Below are 22,173 nucleotides of genomic sequence, written 5' to 3' on the forward strand. Positions count from 1 at the left end.
GAAGGAAAAAGCCGTTCCCGGCACTCCATTTCACATTTGCTGCCCTGCCTGTTTTCAACTCCAAGAAACAAGATGTCCCTCCCAGGTTAAACTCATCACTTCTAACTTCATCATTATGCTGCTAAGTAGCTCAAACCTAATTAAAATCACCTCGCTCAGTCTCTGCTCCTCTCTGATTGGAGGCCTGGGGGTGGGGGTGGAGCACCAAACTCCTCCTAATGCCTGCCTTTATAGAGGGAAGAAACTGAATTCTTTGACTCCACTCCACTCTGTATATGCTGCTCAATCTGATTTCAACTCCATGGGTCAAGATGTTCACAAGCCAGGTAACCTCTGGTCTTCCCTATTTCCTTTCCTGCCTTCTTTTGTGTGTTGCCTATTAGATCATAACCTCCTTGAGGACATAGACTATCTTTCTTTTTATTAATTGTATCCCCAGTGTGTAGCACAGTGCCTTATATAATAAGTACTTAATAATTGTATGGAGTCTAGCCTGGTTAAAGGAATGGTCGGGAGGCTTAAGAGTGTCTGTGTATAAGGAATAAAAGGATCACTCATCAATTCAGGAAGAATGATTACTATTCTTGCAAAGCACTATTTAAAATGCTAAAAACAACAAACAACCAAAAAAGAGTATCTCCTTGCTCTATAATGTTGCGCAGTGTCCCTCATACCCCATCATGTCTTAGGGCTACTCAGGGGTCCCCTTACGACCAGTTGGTTGGAAATGGCCATCTTCCTTCAAGAGGATTGCTGCTGGAGCCAGAAGAAAGCCATCCAGTTAAGCTCCTTCAGAGGAGCCTAGAAGGCAGTGCTTTCATCCCATGAGTGTCTGGTTTGACTTGGTATTTGTATAATATTCTCCTCCCTTCCCACTCCCCTCCTGAGTTTTCAGTTGAAAAAGTCTACTGGTTAAAGTCTGAAGAATCTTCAGACAAATCCATTCTTGTTAGCTCCCATTAGATGTACTACATCCCTGATCCAAACCCCATAATTCCTGTATCTTAATTAGAATTGTCCAGAATGCAAAATTTCATTTTCCAGAACCATTTTTTTAGCCAACTGTTCACACCTCATCACCTCTTTTCTATTCTAAAATCTGTATGACCTTCATTCATTAGCAGTAATGAAAATACCATCTGTGGCCTCAAGGCCCTTGGTGTCCTGCTTTGGATTTTATGCTTAGAGGTTACTTTTGCTTTATTTTTTTTCTGAACTTAACAAGCAACAAATAAAATTAGCATTTCCATGTGTGTCATATATATACATACATATACATACACATACATATTGGGGGAAAAAGCATATTGTGCATGAAGCTCTAAATCTTTGCTATGTTACTTTCTTTTTAAGTGTATAAAAGTTGAATATATAGCATTTAAAGATGTTCTGGTTGTCTGTGATTCCTTCTAGCCTTCTGTTCTCTTTTATGCATTTAAAAATGTGCTTCAGCGACTCTCTTTCCTTTATTTTCCTTTTCTTTTTCTCTTTTTGGAAACTATCATTAGTTCAGCCTCTTCCTCTTGCCTCCCTTTTTACTCCCCACCAGTAGGGAAAAAAAAGGAAATCTTTGTAACATTTGCATAGTCTATACATTGCAAAACAAATCTCTACTTTGTGTCTAAAAAAAAATCTTATTTTGCCCCTTGTATCCATTACCTCTCTGACAAGAGTTGAGTAGTATTCATTATCATTGGTTCCCTAGAAGTTTCTTTTAGCAGTAGTATTCATTCATCCATTGTCACAAAAAGTGAAATTGATCATCTCATTTGAGAAGACTTGTGAGGTCTGGCACTGCATCTTGGTCTCATCAGGGCAAGGGCCAATGGAAATGTTTCCCTGGGGCATACCACTTCACCTAGCCCATGCCTTTTTTATGCATATAGCTACATGGTCCATTGCAGTTTTGTCCAGCCTAGCCCTTGAGGTCTGGCAAGGACTATAGTTGAGCAGGCAACATGTTGATTGACTAGCTAGCAGGGCAAAAAGTAGTGAAGGAATTTTACTGTATATATCTATATCTATATATGTACGTATAAATTCTTGATTTGGAGTACAAAGCCTTAGATTTAAATTTTAATTCTTTCACTTGTACATACTATTTGTATTAACTTGAACAAGACTTGGAATTCAAGACATGGGATTCAATTTACTCGTTTTTGAGATGAGAGCATTGGGTCAATATTGGGTCAATAACCTCATAAAAACCTAGTGGTTCAGAGTCTTCTCCCTCTCTCCCTCCTTTTCTTACTCCTGTCTCTCTCAAATTCTGTGTCACATTCTTCCAATCTCTTGGCATTGGCTGGTACTTCTTCCATCTTTAAAGAGTCTTCACTCCCTCCCCCCCCTTTCTTGTTGGAACATTCCTTCTAGAACACCTCATCCTTCATGATAAGCAGAAGAGTGTTATTCCTCAAGGGTGTCTCCTCTGACACGGAGTCCAATTCACCTCTTAATAAATAGCTAGCATTTATATAGTACTTTCAAGGTTTGCAAAGTATTTTGCATATATGATTTCATTTTACTCCCCACAACATCCCTGTGATGGAGGTACTATTATCCCCATTTTGCAGATAAGGAAACAGAGGCAAACACAGGTTGAGTGATATGTTTAGGGTCACACAGCTACTGTGTCTGTGACATGATTTGAACTCGGGTCTTTCTCACTACAAGTCCAGCACTGTTTCCCCTGGCCACCTAGAGCATCAAACGTATTTAAAGTTGATAGCAACCCTTGGAAGAAATGCAAACCTTAAGACAATTCCTGAAAGTTATTGGGATTTCTCTTCTTATACCTATCTGCTGAGAATATAATCTTTGGTTCTTTGTGGCTCTCACCAACTCTTCTAGTCATGGCAAGTTGCTATACTTGTTCATTGTGCTTTGGGATTTGTTACTACTGAGCAGCCACTTTTATAGGGATGTTTCTCCTTATCTCCTTTGGCATCAAATCAGCAATTAGTGTATCTTGTCAACACTTTCACAGAAACAGTAGCTACAAAAACAGCTCCCTGGGAGATGGTTTCACTGCATCATCCCCCAAACTCAAATCTTCCCTCTAACATTACTTTCACTTATCCTTTTCTTTCTCCATCCACTGGTGGAAGCATTGTTTGTATGGGGTATCTTGTGTAACTTCAGAAAAGTAGACTTCTTCGTCTTGGAAAAAAAAATCCTTTCTCATATTTAGCATCAAAATATTTTTTGAAAATTCTTATTTTGGACATTTGATTTTATTTTGGGGATATCTGAACTGTTTTATTGATTTTTTCTCTGTCTCTTTTTCTGGATTTGTCTCTCTCTGTCTCTTTCTGTGTGTCACTCTCTGTCTCTTTTACTCTCCTGTCAGATGTCAGATAGTTTGATGATTGTCATCTTATATGTTTTTGAATCTGATAGGGCAAGTCTTGGTTCATTAAATCTTATTTAGATTCTGATATTGAAAGCAATGAACTGTCTGAGCTTCAGATTCCCAAATCATTTACAACCTCAAAAAGATACAGCTCACATCACGTTGAAATACCATTGACCTCTCATGTGACTGAAAATTACCTCTCTGTCTCTGTCTCTTTCTCTCTCTGTCTCCATCTGTGTGTCTCTCTCTGTCTCTCTCCATCAGTGCAATGACAACTCTGCTGATCACTCACTTATAAGGTGGGTCCCCTTTTGATTACAAGGAAGTTAGCTTGTCCAGTCAATGGTTCTTAACTAGGATTCCTTTGCAGTCACTCTGGATTCCAATTGACCTGTCTGTCTTTGGAGGTACAACTAATCAGCTTTTAATTGGTCAGGTTGTAAGGTCCAAGATTGCACAGACCAGGACCTATGGTTGAGTGACTTTTTCCCAACTACAGTCAAGCTAAGTTACCATCTTTCTGGCCAGTAGTAACACCCAACTGGGGCAGAACAGATAATATGTACTATATTACTATATGTGATAAGTCTATACAGATTATATACAAACTAAATGCAAACTAATTTTGGGGAGAGTATTAGAAGGTAGCAGGAAAGGCTTTATGTAGAAGAGTGGTGCTGAAATGAAACTTGAAGGAACAAAGGATTTTAAGAGGTGGAGGTCAGGTATATGGGGACAGAGCAAAAGCAAAAAGATGGGAGGTTGTGGTATGTGGGAAATAGTGAGAAGTCCAGTTTGATTGGATTGTAAGTGTGAGAAGGGGAGGTAAAGAATAATAAGAATAGAAAGGTAGGTTGGGCATTACAAGCCAATTAAGAGTTTACATTTTTCTGTAAAGGCAATAGGGAGCCATTGGATTTTAGAGAGGAGAGAGTAATGACAAGATTAGACCTATACTTTTGGAAAAAAATCACTATGGCAGCTGTGTAGAGGATAGTTTGGGGGCAAGAAATAAATTTGGGAGTAGGCTAGTTCATTAGTCCAAGTGGAAGGTAATGAATGGTTTGAACCAATATGGCAGCCATGTGAGTAGAGATAAGTGGACTGATGCAACAGATATTATAGAGATAGAAATGAAAAGATTTGGCAGCCAATTGGAATGTGGGGTGAGGGAGACTGAGGAGTCAAGGATAACAATAAGGTTCCAAACCTGGGAGATTGGAAGAATGGTGATGTTGTAACAGAAAGTAAGAAGTTTAGCAGAAAAGAGGACTTGGGAGGAACAATGATAAGTTCAATTTTAGACATTTTGAATTTGATATGTCTATGAGACAACCATAGTTTGAAGTGTCCAGAAGGCGCTGTGGGACTGGAAACAAGAACGGTGAATAGAGGATAAATAGAACTGGGAGTAATAAGCACTTTTGTTGTTGCTTAGTCATTTTCAGTCATATCTGACTCTTTATAACCCCTTCTGGGGTTTTCTTGGAAAAGATACCAGAGTAGTTTGCCATTTCCTTCTCCATCCAGCTTATTTAACAGCTGAGGAAACTGAGATAAACAGTTAAATAATTTGCCCAGAATCACACAGCAAGTAAGTATTTGAGTCTGGATTTGAACTTAGGTCTTCCTGATTCCAGGCTAGGTATTCTATCTACCTAGTTGCCTCAATAAGCTTAGAGATAACCCATGGGAGCTAATGAGGTCACCACGTGAGAGTATGGAAAGAGAAGAGAAGGGGACTTGAAACAGGGTCTTAAGGTATAGCTGCAATCAAATAGCATGATATAAATAACAATCCAGCAAAGGAAATTGAGAAGAAGAGGTCAAGAACCCAGAGGATATAGTATTAACAAATACTCAGAAGAGAGAGCAGTTAGCAGAGAACAGTCATATAGTGTTAGAAGGACAAGGACTAAGGAAAGGCTACCAGATTTGGCAACTCAGAGGGAACATGCCAGGGCTGTCTCTGCAATGAGTCAATCAGCACTTATTAAGCTCAAAATCCTTACCAGCTAGAGGGCCTTGGACAAGTTAGTTCCCTTCTGTAGGACTCAGCTTTCTCATCTGTAAAATGGGAAGGTTGGATTCTATGAATCCTAAGGTATTTTATCCCAGTGCCAGTAGGAAGACAGTGAAGATTCTTTATTAGCGAGAAGTGGCAATCAGATCTGTTCCAGGAATATGAATTTGGTAGCTGTGAGAAGGATGGCTTGGAAAGAGGAGACTGGGAGTAGGAGAGCTCTTCAGGAGACCATTGTACTGGTTTAGGGGAGAGGTAACAGGACCTAGTTGACCTCAGAGATCCCTTATAGCTTTATGGTTATGAACCTGAATGAGGGTAGAAGTCGTATGAGTGGAGAGAAGGGCATCGATGCAAGAGATGATAATAAAAGCTAACATTTATATGACTCTTACTATGTTCCAAGTACTGTGCTAGTTGCTTTACAATTATTACCTCATCTGATTCTCAGATGGGAAGGAGGTACTATCATTTTACAGATGAGGAAACAGACAAATAGAGGTTAAGTGGGGTTCCACAGTTAGTAAGTGTCTGAGTCAAGATCTGAACTCAGGTCTTCCTGATTCCAAGTATGATATTCCATCCACTATATCACCCAGCTATATAGCTATACCTATATCTGTCTATAGATATAGATATGTACATGTATCTATATATACATAGGTGATGTTATTCTTCCCATTTTACAGATAAAGAACTGAGGCAAACAGGGTAAGTGACTTGCCCAGGGTCACACAGCTAGAAGTCTCTGAGACTGGATTTGAACTCTAGACCTGTACTCTATATCTAATAGTTCTAGAGCTTTATGGGATCTCAGATGCTATCTAGTCCATCCCTCTCATTTTATTGATGAGAAAGCTGAGTCCCAGGGAAGTTGTGACTTGCCTAAAGACATTCAGGTAAAAAGCATCAAGAGGTACAATTTGAACACAGGTCCTTTGCCTCCTAAGTCTGTGTCCTTTCCCCAATACATTACCAATATTGTAGAAGTAGAAAGGACAAAATCTGCTAACTGGAAGGTTGAGGGAGATGAAAGCAATGAAGATGAATCTGAAGTTCTGAACCTGAGTGTCTCTTCAGAAAAATCTCCAAAGTACATTGGTAAGTTGTTTGAGATTTCTGGTTGTTATTGTAAATGGGATTTCTCTTTTTATTAATCCTTCTCAGTGTTTGCTAGCATATACATATTCATACTATTTTTGTGAGCATACCTTAGATTCTGTTCCTTTGCTGAAATCATTTGTTATCTTTTTATTACCTTTTTGATTTAGTCCATTGGTTTTTCTCAGAAAACTAACTTGCTGTCTGTAAATAGTGCCATTTTCATCTTTCTATTTCCTGTGTACACTCCTCTAATTTACTTTTTCATATTTCTTTGTGATTACTAAGTGATTGTCAGGGTCTCTTGACAAAGGTGGTCTAAAGGAGCTTACATTCCATAAGAAGAGATAATATGGACTGTGACTATTACTGTATGTAACAGTAAGTCTATAGCACATATATACAAACTAAATGCAAAGTAATTTGGGGGGAGTATTAGGAGGTATCAGGAAAGGCTTCATCTAGAAGATGGTGCTGAAATGGAAATTTGAAGGAAGGATTTTCAGGAAGTGGAAGTGAGGTGGGAGTAAATGCCTGCATATAGGATAGAGCAAAGGCAGAAAGTTAGGGGGATAGTGATTGTCAGGGTGTCTTGACAGAGGCATTCCCAAGAGATTAGTAAATGGCTGAGATGTCATTGTCAAGGCTAAAACTCTTGCTGACCTTATGGCATAGTCATCACCCTCCCACCCCCCAATTCTTAGGTATTCTCTTTGCCTAAGAACTAGACAGCTCCTAATAATCCCCAAGAGCAAAGGACTTTCCAAGGAACAAATATGAAACAAGGACATATAAGTATATACACATACGCAGAGAGGTTCTTATTCTCCTCATGTGTCTCCCTTACTCTGTTTCTGTCTCTCCTTCAAAGACATTATTGCTGTAGCCTCAATAGAATGGGTCGATTTATCAAACATTAGTAGAGAGGCAGTATGGGACAGTGGAAAGAAAATTGCCTCTGGAATTGGAAATCCTGGTTTCTGCCTCTGTGCTTACTATCTGTGTGACCTTGGGCAAGTTAGTTAAACTTCCTGGCCTCAGTTTCCTTATCTGTAAAATGAAGAGGAGTTGGACTTGCTGGCATTAAAGTCCCTTCTGATTTTTGATCTCTGATCCTATGAATCTTCCCATGGGACAGAGGGCTGCTACATTCCTCAGCACAATTGCTTTTCCACCCCACTGTGAACCTAGTTTCCTTACTTTGGTAACTGCTTTTTTTTTTCTTTTGCACTTTGTCAATTAAGTGAGCTATGGAAATCTTTTGTCTGCAGTAAGTATCTTAAGATCTAGACAGCTAAATGATGAGGTGGTGCTCCAATTCTAACAGTAATGATATCTTTTCAGGTGTTTGCTTTGGTTAATCATTTGAAAGCCTATTGATTGTTCAATCGATTTTTTTTCCTTCCATCCTCCAAAAGATTGTCTGGGAAACTGATTTTTGCATCTAATCCCATGAAAGGAAGCACACTACAGTGGGAAGAGCATTGGCTTTGGAGTCAGAAGACCAGAATGTACATCCCGACTCTGTTAATTACTATTAATATGATCTTTAGCAAAATCATTTAATCTTCCTTGCCTTAGTTTTCTGATCTGTAAAATGAGGGAGTTGAACTAGATGGTCTCTAAGGTTTTTCCCAGCTCTAAATCCATACTCCTATGTCTTTTCAGCCTTCTGTATGTTTTGTATGTGTTTCCATTTTTTTGGGGGGGGGGACAGTAATCTGCTACAAATCTACTCTGAACCTTTTGATATGACTTTTGCTTTTTTACATTGTTTGAAGGATCATATGTGTGTATGTGGTTTAAGAGTTTAACAGTGAATACAATAAATCATATCTGTATAGCACCCTAAAATTTTAACCCTGTGTGGCAGGTAGAAAGTATTCAATTATTTTTGGATGTGGGGAACTGAGGCGTTGAGTGGTTTGAGTGTCCAAGCTGGTGTTCAGGCCCAGACCTCCTCACTCTAAGTCCAGCATGCGATCCATTCAGCCATGCTCCCTCTCCTGTGTGCCTTTGGGGCTTCTAATCTGAGCTTTTCCCTAAAAGGACTGGAGAGTCCTGATTTTTCCAGACTATTGTTTGTACTTCATAGCTCCCCAGAGTTGTTCCAAATTATTTCTTTACATTCCATATCCAGGTTTTATTTTTCTATTTTTTTTCTTTTTCTTTGTCTCATCTGGGCTATTATTTTGAGCTTTGATCTTGTGGATTTATGTCAAAGTCAGTTGCTTTTTCTCTTGCTCCGCAATCATTTGTTGGTTTAGTCCCGTTATATTATGTGATTGATTGTCCTCTCAATTTGTTTCCACCTTGTTCTTTGATTCAACTTTTCACCACCTCTAATGGTGTTTGTAATTATTCTGTGTTATTTTCCAGCCTCTTAGGTTCTTTCATCTCCTCTTGTGCATTTTTAGAGGAGTTCATGTCTCCCCTCATTTATTTCAGGATATCTAGTATCTATTATAATTTGTCCCTCAGTGTTTTTTCAAGTCATCTCTAATTCCTGAATCAACATATACTTCTTTCCTAATCTTTCCCATTTAGTTATTTTATCTTTATTTCACGACTTCAATGATTCCTGGTTTGTCAACGTCCTTTTGGGCAGGGGTACTCCCTCTGCAGATGCTGACTGAACTCCTTGGAAGATGGTCTTCAAGAGTTGGTGTGGTGGGAAAATGTGTCACTCTGTAGTCAACTTGCTGAGAATCTCCTCAGAGTTAAGCTAAATTGGTTCTCCAAGCCAAAAAAAGAGCAATCAATAAATCAGCAAGCATTGATTAAGCACCTATCTGGCACCCAATGTGCCAGGTCTTGGTCTAGGCATTAAGGATAGAAAAAACAGAGTCCTTGTCCTCAAGAAGCTTATATTCATTCTAAAGGAGTAACAATTTATACATACAGAGTTTTAGACAAAGCACATAGAAACAAAAAGATATATAGTAACTATAGAGAGGAAGGCATTAGTAACTAGGGGCAGGGACGAAAGGCTATACACACACACACACACACACGTGTGTGTGTGTATATGTGTGTGTATTAGTAATTGAGATGTCTTTTAAAATTTTTTTTCAAATGAGGATCTACTTTTTCTCTCTCTCCCACCCCATTAAAAAAGCAATAAAAACAAAATTCCCTTTTGCAAACACGTATTGTCAAGCCAAACAAATTCTTGCATGATGATTCCCCTCTTCTGCTCCCTCTCCCCCAATATCAATTTTCACTGTGAGTTTATCACTTTTCTATTAGGCAGCCTGTTCAATCAACTTGTGGTTGATCAGAGTTCTTGAGACTTTCAAAGTTGGATTGCTGAGTTGTTTAGAATTGAACCAGACTCCAAGAGGTAGAGGTGAAGCAGCTTCTTCATTAAAGGATCAGAAGGCTTGGAATATGATGTTCTGGGAGGGGATTCCAGGACTGGAAAGGCACAAAGAGATTGCCAATGTGGTATTTCATGTGAGTTTGGCTGGGTCATAGGGTGTTTGGAGGGGAGTAATGTGCAATAAGGCTAGAAAGGGAGGGTGGGATCATGTTATAAAGAGTTTTAAATAGATGAGTTTATATTTTACTCTACAGGTAATTGACTCTCTCTCTCTCTCTCTCTCTCTCTCTGTGTGTGTGTGTGTGTGTGTGTGTGTGTGTGTGTGTGTGTGTGTTGGCATGGTCAGACCTATGCTTTAGGAAAATCAGCTGTACTATAAAGGGTGGATTAGAGTGGGGAGAGGAGTGAGGTAAGGCAACAAATTAGGAGGCTATTAGAATTGTCCAAGTGAGAGGTTATGAGGGCATGAACTAGGGTGGTAGCTAGGTGGGTGGGCCAAAAGGGTAAAGTGTGAGAGATGCTCAAGAAATGGGAAAAAAACCTCCAGAATTTGGTAACTACTTGCGTTTGTGGGGTTAGTGAGAGTGAGGAGTTGAGGATGACTTCAAGGTTGCAAATTTGGGTGACCAGGAGGAAGATGGTGATGCTCTCAGAAAAAATAGGGAAGTTTAGAAGAGGGATAGGTTTTGAGAGAATGAATAATGAATTTCATTTTGGACATGTTGAGATATTTATGAGACATCCAATATGAAATGTCCACTAGGCAGTTGTTGATGTGGGATGGGAGCTTTGAAGAGACATTAGGACTTGATACACAGATCTGGGAGCCTTCTGTATTCAGATACATAATTAAGCACATGAAAACTGATGAGGTCACCCAGTAAGAGTATATAGAGAGAACACCCAGGAGAGAAACTTGGAGAGGTATGTCCATAGTTAAGAGGCATAATATGGATGATAATTTAACAAAGGAGGCTTAGAAAACAGGATGGAAAATCAATAGAGAGAGAGCAGTGTCATGAAACCCCATAAAGGAGAGAGTATCCTGAAGGGAGAATATGGTTAATAGCATCAAAGGATGCCGAAAGGTCAAGAGGAGACAGTCCATCACCAATGTGATATTTTGAAATGTTTTGAAGTCAGCAGAACCTTTCAGATCTTGTGCAAGAAGTCAACAAGCATTTGTTAGGGACTTCCTACATGCCGGGCACTGTGCTAAATGCTAGGAATGCAAATATAAGCAGCAAAAATCAGCTCCTACCTCAAGGAGCTTGCATTCTAATGGCGCAAGACAATTCATAAAGGGAGGCTTGTATTCCACTGTTACAGAATTCTAGAAAGTAGGGTCTTTTCCACACCAAGAAGAATCATTTGTATGGTAGTTGATTTTTTTCTTGTTGGTTCAATCTTTTTCTGGCTTGTTTTCTTTTTCTTTCTAGAGGTTGTATATTTGTGGTTGAGGGAGCAGGGATGATTCAGAAATAACTTCTCCCTCAACCATTTCCCTGGAAGTTTTCTCCTAGAATCTTTATGAATTAAAGTTCTTTAGGATCTGCAAGGTAATTTGTATATAATGTATCATTTGATCATCACAACAAATCTGTGACTTTGTAATGGTTTATTCTTCAGTCTTATCCCATTCTTTGTGACCCCATTTGGAATTTTCTTGGCAGATACTGGAGTGATTTGACATTTCCTTCTCCAGTTAATTTTTACAGATGAGGAAACTGAGGCTAAGAGGGTTAAGTGCTTTACCCTGGGTCACCTAGCTAGTGTCTGAGGCCAGATTTGAAATCAGGAAGACTCATCTTCCTGACTCCAGGTCTAGCTTTCTATCCACCTCACCACCTAGCTGCTTACTTTGTAATAGTACTTCTTAGGTATTATTATGACCCTTTTGAAGATGGGGAAACTGAGGCTTAGCTAGCTTCAGAAGGGAGATGTTAATTTTGAGTCCAACTTCTATTACACCATACTTTCTCCCCAAAGTTGCCAAATGCCTTGGAAATACACCAAGTAACCTGTTAAAAAATGAACTAAAATATGCCAGACATTGCTCTCCTACCTCCTAAGAATTCCCCCCCCCCAAATTATACCTAGCTCTGCCTAGCTCCTTCCTCCTTAGTCTCTTCAGAATTTGCCTAACACTTTGGTAACTGTCCCACTCACTATCTGAAGTAACTTTCCATTCATGGAGTTAAAACCAAAGACTCTACTCCCTGTCCCAATGGAATATTTTCCTTTCTTTATTAGCTAAAAGATTTGTATTCAGCTAGCTGTTTGTTCATAGATTTAAAGGTTGAAGGGACTTTATGTGTTATCCAATCAAAAAGTCTTATTGTACAGATGAAGAAACCGAGGAAATTTGTCCAAGGTCACATTGGTAAGCCAAGTCTTGACCTTGCTTGGCTTCTCTGATTGTGAATCCAGCTTTCATTCGACTGTACCACAATATCTCCAGCTTTCCATAGTCCATGGAAGAGGCTGCCAACTCAAATACCATTTATTTTGGAGGGGAGAAGGCAAGGCAATTGGGGTTAAGTGACTTGACCAAGGTCACATGTCTATTAAGTGCGAAGTGTCTGAGGCCAGATTTGAACTCAGGTCCTCCTGAGTCCAGGGCTGATGCTCTATTCACTGTGCCACCTAGCCGCCCCTCAAGTACCATTTTTTACATGACATGTTTTCCCCAGCTGTTGGGGTCTCCATTTCTTCCCAATACCTTGCATTTAATTTTATATAGTTTTTATATGCTTATAAATCTACATGCCCCCCCCCCCCCAAGAATGGAAGGTCCTTTGTATCTCCCTAGTGCCATGCTTGGTATATAGGGCATTGAATAGATGTTTGCTAATGGATGATTGAATTAATCTTCAATCCGTTTCATGTACCTCACTAATCTTACTGACTAGTTTTCTTATTTTCTTTCTAAAAATTTTCATAGAGGGTGGAAATCTCCAAAGAATAATAAAGACCGACATATGTATGACCATGGGAAGGTTACTTAACCTATCTGAGCCTCAGTTTCTGCAGTTTTGATAAAGTGGCAATGATAATACTACTATTTGTACACTTTGCAAGTTTTAAAGTGCTGATGTCAAGAATGTATGATCTAGAAAGATATATTGTGTAAGAATCCTGTGTTCCTATTTATTAATGAAATGGGCATTTTAACCTTTTTTCTATTCCTCCTACTCCCACCATTAGGGGGAAAACAAAAATAGTTAAGTTGGGAGGAGGGGTAGGATCATAGAGGAAAACGGTAAATTCTGTTTAGGACATGCTCAGTTTGAGGTATCAACTTGATATCCAGGTGGAAATGTTCATTAGGTGGCTGCAGATGTCAATTGGGAATCATCTGCATAGACATAATCAAACCCAATGGAACAGCTGAAATCAACAAGGGAGAGAGTAAATGGGGCAAATCAGTCAAGTGGTATGGGGAGAGTGCTGGGAGTGAAGGGTTCTTTCTTGCATTATTAGAGCCAGATTTTGAATTTGGAAAATGTAGTCCCTCCCTGCCTCCCACACTCTATGCCTGTTTCCCATCTCTGGGCTATGCTCTCAACTTACATTTAGATTTTGAGGGTAGGTCCCCAGCAGTTGATGTTTTTAGATTCAAAGTTTCTGAACCACCTGAAACATCTCATAAGCCCCCAATGTTGAATCAGTGTACACAATTAGCTAAATCAAAAGCATTTCCTAAAATGGAATAGTAAGACTATTGTTCTTAAAAAAAATATTCCCTCAATAAGCCTGTGGGTGCACTTTCCTACAAATATGCAACATCCATGGTAAGAGTGGGCAAAGATCTTGCAGTACAATGGTAGGCAAGCACAAATATAGGCAACATACATGGTCAAAACAACTTATAACTATTTCCATTGGGTCCCAGCATCCTATGTCTCCTGAAACTCCTTCCTAACCACAGTGTGTAGGTTGCTCCTCTAGGCTTCCAGGGTCTACCCCTCTCTATAAGCAAATTCTTGATTTCCAGGGCTGCTTCTCCCTTGAATCCAGAGCTGTCTCCCCTCTTGCTATCAAGTTTCATTCTCCTTGAGGTTGCTTTCTCTCAAGCCACTTTCTCTTCGTGTCTATGTCTGACTAGAGTATCTTTGGTCACTCAAATATGCCTTGAACTCTTTAGAAATGACCAACTCTTGAATTTCTGGATGGGTTTTCTTCCACTGAGTAACTCTGTTGCTACATGCTATGACCATTGAAGGAAAATTGAAAATGCTCTCCTTCCTTACTACTGCTGTTTGATAGAGGTAGATGGAATCTCCTCTGCATAGCTGCTCCTGGCCTGTACACTCAATCTTGAACCTCAAGGAGGGTTGGTTGAGATGTTTAAAGGCCCCCAATGGTGTGTCCAGTTTTCAGCCTGAAGGTCCCAAGCTCCTCTTCCAATTCAATTAGAGAAATGTTTTCACTATCATCTTTACAGTTAATTTAACACTTCATTAATTTTCTTACCTTGGACATCTTCCCTTTGCATTCTGTGACATCATCTAGTGGTGGGGAGAGATGTTTCTGAAATTGATTGGTCAAAGACTATCTCCCAATAAAGAGAATCATGGTCAAGGTGAGACACAGAAATCTGATGCGGGGGGGAGGGGAGGGGGAAGAGCAGGAGCTCAAAGCAATTTAGGAAGTTAGGCATAACTTAATCTGGGACTTGATAGAGTTCTTTTTAGTTACTCTTTTAATTGTCTTACCTTGTGTATATCTACATCTATACCTATATCTGTCTACATCAACCTCTGTATATATCTGTATTTACCCTGAGGTCTACTTATGTCCCTCCCCTCTCCTCTCCCTCCCTCTCATGTCTACCCCTTTACTGAACCCTCCTCTCTCATGTTTACCCTCTCAACCTTCCTCACTTCCCCTTTCTTTCTCTTCTCCCTTTTCCTGTCTCTCTCTCTCTCTGTCTCTTAATGAGAGCTCCTGGTATGGAGACTTTTCCCACTGAAAGGCAGCTTCTCTGTAGCTTACGACCTTAGAGAGTTACTGGGACACTGAAAGATTAAATGAAGTAACTACCTATTATGTGAGGTATTGTAATGGCTGTGACCACACTGCTATTATGTGTCAGAAACAGGACCTAAGCCCAGGTCTTCCTGACTCCAAGGTTAGTCCTCTAACCACTAGTCTATGTTTAATATCATTTTTGGTTTTGTAAGTCAATGGATTATAGATGTACATCTGGGTTCAAATCCTTCCTCAGACACAAGTTAGCTATATAATCTCAGACAAGCCATTGAACCTCTCTGAGCCTCAGTTTCCTCAGCTCTAAAAAAGAAGATAATCATCCTTGCAGGACCTACCTACCTCCCAGGGTTGCTGTGAGCATTCGATCAGACAATGAATGTAAAATACTACATAAATGTCAGTTGCTATTGTTCTGCAATTAAAAAATTATAATCTGAAGCAAAAACTTTCATTCTTGTTATTGATTTTTCCCTCTTGGATTTGATGCGTTTCTCCCCTATTAATATTTAATGTTTGTACAATCCAAGGTATGGCACAACACTGTAGAAGGCTAATGCATTGAGAAAACTACCAGTGCTGTTAACCTTCAGTCTATCAAGAGATGATTGGTTCAATCCAATTCAATTGGTTCATTTAGAAGAAAAGGCAAAAGCTCAGAGGCTGACAGTTTGCTCTTCATTTTGGAGAAGAACAACAGGAAATTAACATTTCCTTATTCAAATCAGAGATCTTTTCATCTTAGGGCTGAAGCCAGCTGCAATCCCCGAATCTTTTAATTTTGCAGGTGGGTTTATAAGCCTAATACAACAGTTGATTTGTAAACAAGAATATCGGTCTTGGAAAATAGCCCTCAGAGGGAGAAGTTTCTAATTTTGTTTCATTTTCATTACTAGGACACTCTTAGCTGTTGATTAGCTCCTGTCAGGGGTCTGTCGTGTAGTGGTAGGCGCAAAGAAATTCAGGGAGAAAAAGGCAACCCAACAGGAAGATTGTGCAAGGAAAAAGAAGGAATCTGGATTTTGAGTAGACTTGCAAGAAGTTAGTAAAGAGAAATAAACATTAAGAAAATGATTACTTTCAATAATAAAATCTACTAGAGTTGTTTTTTCCTAGTAGATTACATAATAATATTTAGCATTTACATAACTTTAAGATTTGTAAACTATGCATGTGTCATCTTGGTCGATCCTTATGACAGCCCTGGCAGGTGGATCTTATTATGGTCCTGATTTCGTTGATGAGCAAACTTCCGTGACTTCGTCCAGGATCATACAGCTAGAAAGGTCTGAGGTAGGATTTGATCTTAGATCTATCCTGACTCCTAGTCTGACTCATTCCCACTGTACCACCTCTTTATTGCAGCCTCATTAAGGAAAGTTCTTGCAGACTTTAAAATACAAGCCCTGCCCTGCATTTTTAATGTCATTTCAGAGTTGGATAGGGCTTCAGATACATCTAGTCCAACCTGTACCTAGAAAGTTTCCTTTTTTGTATCCTTGTTGCTTAACATTGTGCCTGAGGTGTAGGAAGTGCTCGATTAATACTTGTGGGCTGCCCCATAAATTCCTCTATGTCCTCAGTCACCACCCCTGTCATCTAGTCTGGCTGAAGACTTCTGGGGAGAGAGACCCCTCTATTTTCCAAGGCAACCCATTTCACTTTTTGACAGCTCTAAATGTTAGCTTTTTTTTTTCTTAGATCAAACAGAAATTTGTCATTGCAATTTTCACCCATCACTTCTAATTCTCCCTTTCGGACTACACACATAGGGTCTTAAGAAATATTCATTGACTAAGTTGACCTAGTTTAATTCCTCCTCTATAAGATGGCCCTCAACTTAGACCCTCTATTCCCCCCCCCCCATATTCTTTTCTAGAATAAATAGCTCTGGCTTGTTTTCATTTTTCCTCTCCTAATGTGGCATAGTTTTGAGGCCCTTCTTTGTCCTTGTCACCCTCCTCCAGATTGCCAATGATCTTCCTATAATGTAGTGCCTGATGTAGAACTTACCCTTCTAGGTGTGGTCTGATGTGGCAGAGAGCAGAAGTTCTAACCTCCTCACTCCAAGCTCTTCCACCTCTTCCTTTTTAACTGAAGTATTTAGGGAGTCATATAGATAGAATTCAAGTTCATTTCCCTCTCTCTTGGAGGAGAACAAGGCAGACAGACTCATGGTGTCTTCCCCTAAAGGGAGGAAGCAGAGTGTTCCTTGGAGGGAGGTGGCAAAGATTCCTAAGATATCCATCCCTTTAACTGCTTTTCTATATGTTTAGGCTTCATACATAGACAATACACACACTCTCTATTTGTCTATCTAATCTCTCTCTCTCTCTCTCTCTCTCTCTATTTGCCTATCATCTCTTGTCCATCCATTCATCCATCCATCTCTCTCTCATCTGTTATGTATCTCTGTCTGTCTATCAAGATGTGGGTCAGGCAAATAAATTCTCTGGGTCTCACCCCCCTTTCAGGATGATCCCTGCTTGGGGGTCACCTCCTTCATCAACTTGGACACTGGCAGATAACAATCCATCAGTATCTTTTCATCCAGTTCTTTTCTTATCCACACCTTCTAGAAATCTTCCATGTAAATTTTAACTGATATGTTGTAGACCTTCTTCTTCTTTTTTTTTCCCATTTCATGGGTCCAATACAGCACTTAGGCCATCCAATTGATATCACTCTCTTTACATAGTTAGTCCACCTCTTCCAATCATTCTTTTTTTTTTTTTAAGAGGGCAACTGGGGTTAAGTGACTTGCCCAAAGTGTATTTAAGTGTCTGAGGCTGGATTTGAACTCAGGTCCTCCTAACTTCAGGGCTGGTGCTTTATTCACTTTGACACCTAGCCACCCAACCAAACATTTCTTGTTGAGAACTTTTAAGGTTGTTTCTGTGTGAAGCATCGTGAATCTTTTTCTGCAGTTTATTTAAACCTACTATTGACTTTTGAGTCACCTACAATTTTGATTCTTTGGAGAACATAGTGTTCCATGTTTTAGAGACATATAGAATTACTGGGCATGGATGATAAAGGAAATTTTGAATGAACAGAGAAGGAAAAAATTCAATGAAAATGCAAATACAATCTATTGCTATTTCTATTTTTTCTTTTGTGGGTACTTAATTAATATAATATGCCTCACTGACCCATAGAGGTTGAAAAACAATCAAAGGAGCATTTGGCAGACAAAGGAGTGATAGGGTACTTCGGGAAAGGACACACCAGGCTAGTTAGGGTAAGGCATGAATCAGATGATGTAAGATGCAAGTGTTAAATTAAGTCAATGAGCATCTGTTATGTCCAAGACTCTGCTAAGCACTGGAAGTACATAAAAAAGCGGGGTGGGGGCAAACAACAAAGACAAAGAAACCAGTCTGTTCTCAAGGAATTCACAATCTGATGGTTGGTTGCCTATAGGGACAACCACAACTAACCTGTGTAATACTTAAATGCAAAAAATGACCACTGACTGCAAGAAAAAAAAAGTCCTCATTGATTGGATCAGGAGGGGTTCTCAGACTCATTTCTTTTAAATATTCAGCTATTATAGAGAGAGCTCCAGACAACTTGAGGGATGAAGAACTATTGAGATGATCAGTCTCCATCAAGCCACTTACTGGTTAGATAAGAGACCTGTTCGGAGACAATCTTAAAAGATTTAGTTGGAGCAGGATAGAGCCTTGTGGCAAATCTTAAGCAAACTCCTGGACAATTTTAAGGACTTTAGAGGACTATAGCAGCATTCCTTACTATGTTGATTTCATTTAAAAACGTTCCCTTTTTCTTCATACAGGTATATTCCTATTATCAGTCATGATTAGGACGATTTCCTTAGGGCTCATCAATGTGATACAGGAGAGAATAGGGTTTTCCTTAAAAAAAAAATCAAGATCTGGAAGAGAGAAGGGGAAAAGAGTTAAGAAAGGGGTATAAGTATCTGAGAGTGAGATACATCCTAAAGAGAGAATTAATTGAAATTTGAGTAGTGAAAGGCAGAGTGAAAGTGGGAGAAGGATTCTCACCGTAGTAGATAGTGCTAGACTTGGGAGTCAGGAAACTACCTCTGACAATCAATTAATCAACAGGCATTTATGAAGTAGTTGCTCTGTGTCAGGCACTGCTCTAAGGAAGCATCTAGGCGGTGCCACAGTGTATAGAGCCCTGGGCTTGGAATCAGGAAGATAATTTCATGAATTCAAATTCAGCCTCAGGCACTTACTAACTGTGTGATTCTGGGCAAATCACTTCACCCCCTTTGGTCAGTTTCCTCATCTGTAAAATGAGCTGTAGAAGCAAATGGCAATCCACTCCAGCATCTTTCTCACGAAAACCCCAAATGGGATCGTGGAGAGTAGGACACAACTGAAACAATTGAAACGAGTCAATAAAACTTACTAGTTATGTGACCATGGCCAAGTTTCTTAATTTCTCCAGGCCATTTCCTTCATCTGTAAAATGGGGATGATACCTATAGCACTTATTCTACAGAGTTGAATAATGTTTGTGAAGGGCTGAAGTCGGCAAACTTCAAAGCATTTTATCCATATCAGTTGTTATTATCTTTCTGAGAGAAGAAAGGAAATGGCGGAAAAGAGACAATCAGCTTGGTTACTTTCCAAAGGGGGAGGGACTGAGAGCATTGTCAGAATAATAACTTACACTTATGCAACATTATAGCTCATATAAATGGCTTTACATACATTAGTTTTGGGGTGAGTTAGGAAAGGCAGAGTGTACAACTGAACTTTACATGGGATCTTCACTTTGGTTCTGTCTGGGACCACAACTAGATTTACATTCCCTTTTGGATAATGGGGAGAAGTCTTTCTGTCACAGTACCATAGCTTTAAAATTTTTGTTTTATACTGTTACATATTTACTGGCTGTTTCTTGTGGTTAGTCTCTTCTAGCCTCCTTTTGGTACAAAGACCATATTTTGTAATTCGGTATCCTCCCATTTCATCACCTTGGGAACAACACTGCACCTCTCTGCTTCTCAGTTTCCTCTGCAAAATGATGGGATTCAACTTGATAAAACTATAACATCTACTCGAGTGTTCAGTCATGTGATTCAATGATCAAGCAGTAATGAACACAGAATTTCTGCACGACAAATAATTATTTTGAATTATAATCCTTTAGGGGAAGTGTCTATCGCGTATTTTAGGATCTAATTATTGATGTGTCACTTTATTTCTTGATTCCTTCCATATTAGGTTTCCTACGTCTTTTTTTTTTTTTTGAGGGCATAAGGCAGGGCAATTGGGGTTAAGTGACTTGCCCAAGGTCACACAGTTAGTTAAGTGTTTTAAGTGTCTGAGGCCAGATTTGAACTGAGGCCCTTCTGACTCCAGGGCCGGGGCTCTAGTCACTGTGTCACCCAGTTGCCCCCTTTCCTATGTATTTTACATATTCGGAATTCATCCAATCAATGTGTTATGTCTGGCTTCTTTTAAGCTGGGCATAACAGGTTCTTTGTTGTTTTGTACACATACATTTGGTATATGCAGACTTCTTTGTTGTTTTATATATATATATATATACATTTGATATATGTAAACTTTGACATAACAAATACACTTCCCTTTGTAGATAAGTCCATTGATTCAAGAGATATTTATTAAGTACCACCTGCATGCAGAATTCTATGCTAGATTCAGGGGTAACTTATAAATTTAGATTAGATACAGTCTCAGCCCTTGTGAAGTTTAGTCTAGTAGAGGCAAAAGGTAGAAACACAGGGGACTACTGTATAATACACAGAATCACAAGATAAATGCATTAGAGAATTGCAAAAGAAGTACCAGGTTAGAAAAGATACTTATCGGTGATCTCTCTAAGGAGAGAAGAAGGGAGGTAGTAGTGAGGAAGAATTAGGGAAGGCTCCTGGGAGGAGATAGCATTGAACTTAAACTTTGAAGGTGAACTGTAATTCACTAGCTGAAGGTGGGATGGGAGACGTTTCAAGTCAAAAGAACAGAGAAAAGTCAGCATCGAGTTTCTGAAAGTAAGGAAAGAGTGATGCAATTTGGCTTGAGTGCAGACTGCAAGGAGAAGAGTAATATGAGATAAGGCAGGAGAGCTTTATCAATGAATGTCAGATAAAGACCCTCCCCATTCTTGATGAATTTTTGAAGAACTGAATTTTTTGATCCCATGGTCATTTGGGCAGGCCAGAAGGATGATGTTATTATACCTTCGACTTAAGCTTTCCATTTCTTTTCTTTTTTTGGAGGAGGGAAGGCAGGGCAATTAGGGTTAAGTGACTTGCCCAAGGTCACAGGGCTAGTTTTTGTGTTAAGTGTCTGAGGCTCAGGTCCTCCTGATTCGAGGGCGGGTGCTCTATTCACTGCTCCACCTAGCCACCCCCATTTGTTTAATTTTCAGAATGAATTTGAAGCACCATAAATTCCATATTCTTTAATCCTTTAAAGGTTTTGAAAAAGGATCTAATTTAGATTATTCAATTCCTAGGTGACCTTTCTCTTCTTTCATCTCCCCAGAGTTATCTTGCTCTCTCCTCTGATATAATGTCCCCTTGAGGTAGAGAGGAATTTCTTACCCCTCCCCCCCCTTTTGCATCTTTGTCACCCTGTTTTTGATGTACAGAGCTCAGAAAGAATAACAGAGCCTGCCTTACCATGGTTTTCATTAATTATTCCTCTGTCTGGATGGTGGGTCACTGGACACTTTCTATGTCGGCTGTTCAAAAAAAAATCTGAAAACTGTTTACTTTTTTTTTTTAAGTGGCTTCTCAGAGGAGAAAGGGGGTGGTAGGATGTAAACTTGGGTCGTATTCTAGGATAAACTTTTAAACTACACTACACTGCATGCCACGATCCCCACCCCCAACCCCCTTTTAGGTCATCCCTGCTGCTTATGTTAAGTCCTCCGGTTTTAGGTTGGTCTTGGGACTGGGGGAGGAACGTTTGAAAACCTAGAAGACCCCAGGGTCTGAGTTGGTGTTCTAAGGAAGGACACTAGACAAGAGTTACAAAGGCACAGGTGAATTGCTATCTGAGGCTTTAGAGCTTGTATCCACGTCGTTGGACCCAGAGCCACTGAAATTTTGATGCCTGAGTCTGGAGCTTGTTAGAATCCAACTTCTAAGTTTGGGAAGGCTGTCTAAGCACAGGGTCTTATCAAATTAGTCTTAGGAGACTTCAGGCACAGAACGGGACTCTCTAGACTGAAGCGTGTAAGGGGGGCTGTGCAGGGGGGTTGGGGATATCCGGAAGAAGCTATGTATGCCTGCATGCCCTCGGGGAGTTGGAGGGGAAAGCAGAGGTGGCAGCAGCTGGATCACACCGCTGGCTGCCCCTGCACCGCCAGCTGGCGCGGCCCAGCCTCCTTCTAGGAGGTGGAGGTGGAGGT

At 39.8% G+C, this 22,173-nt stretch overlaps 1 protein-coding gene across 2 annotated transcripts in view; it reads left to right on the forward strand.

Annotated features, from left to right (window-relative positions):
- Positions 1-255: 255 nt before the first annotated feature.
- The window catches only part of LPAR3 (lysophosphatidic acid receptor 3), a 137,599-nt gene continuing 115,681 nt past the window's right edge, over positions 256-22,173 (forward strand). The window contains exon 1 of one of the 2 annotated variants that reach the window (XM_069094593.1): positions 256-326. Coding sequence is in view for 1 of the 2 variants with exons in the window: in XM_069094591.1 (XP_068950692.1) it covers positions 276-326 (51 nt within the window). In the remaining variant the exon portion in view is untranslated. The remainder of the gene's footprint in view (positions 327-22,173) is intronic. The other variant, XM_069094591.1, reaches the window with a different exon arrangement.

The sequence above is a fragment of the Petaurus breviceps genome, unplaced genomic scaffold (genome assembly GCF_028583685.1).
Source record: "Petaurus breviceps papuanus isolate PSGF00001 unplaced genomic scaffold, PetGlider_PUasm1.0 220, whole genome shotgun sequence".
Classification (NCBI taxonomy): domain Eukaryota; kingdom Metazoa; phylum Chordata; class Mammalia; order Diprotodontia; family Petauridae; genus Petaurus; species Petaurus breviceps.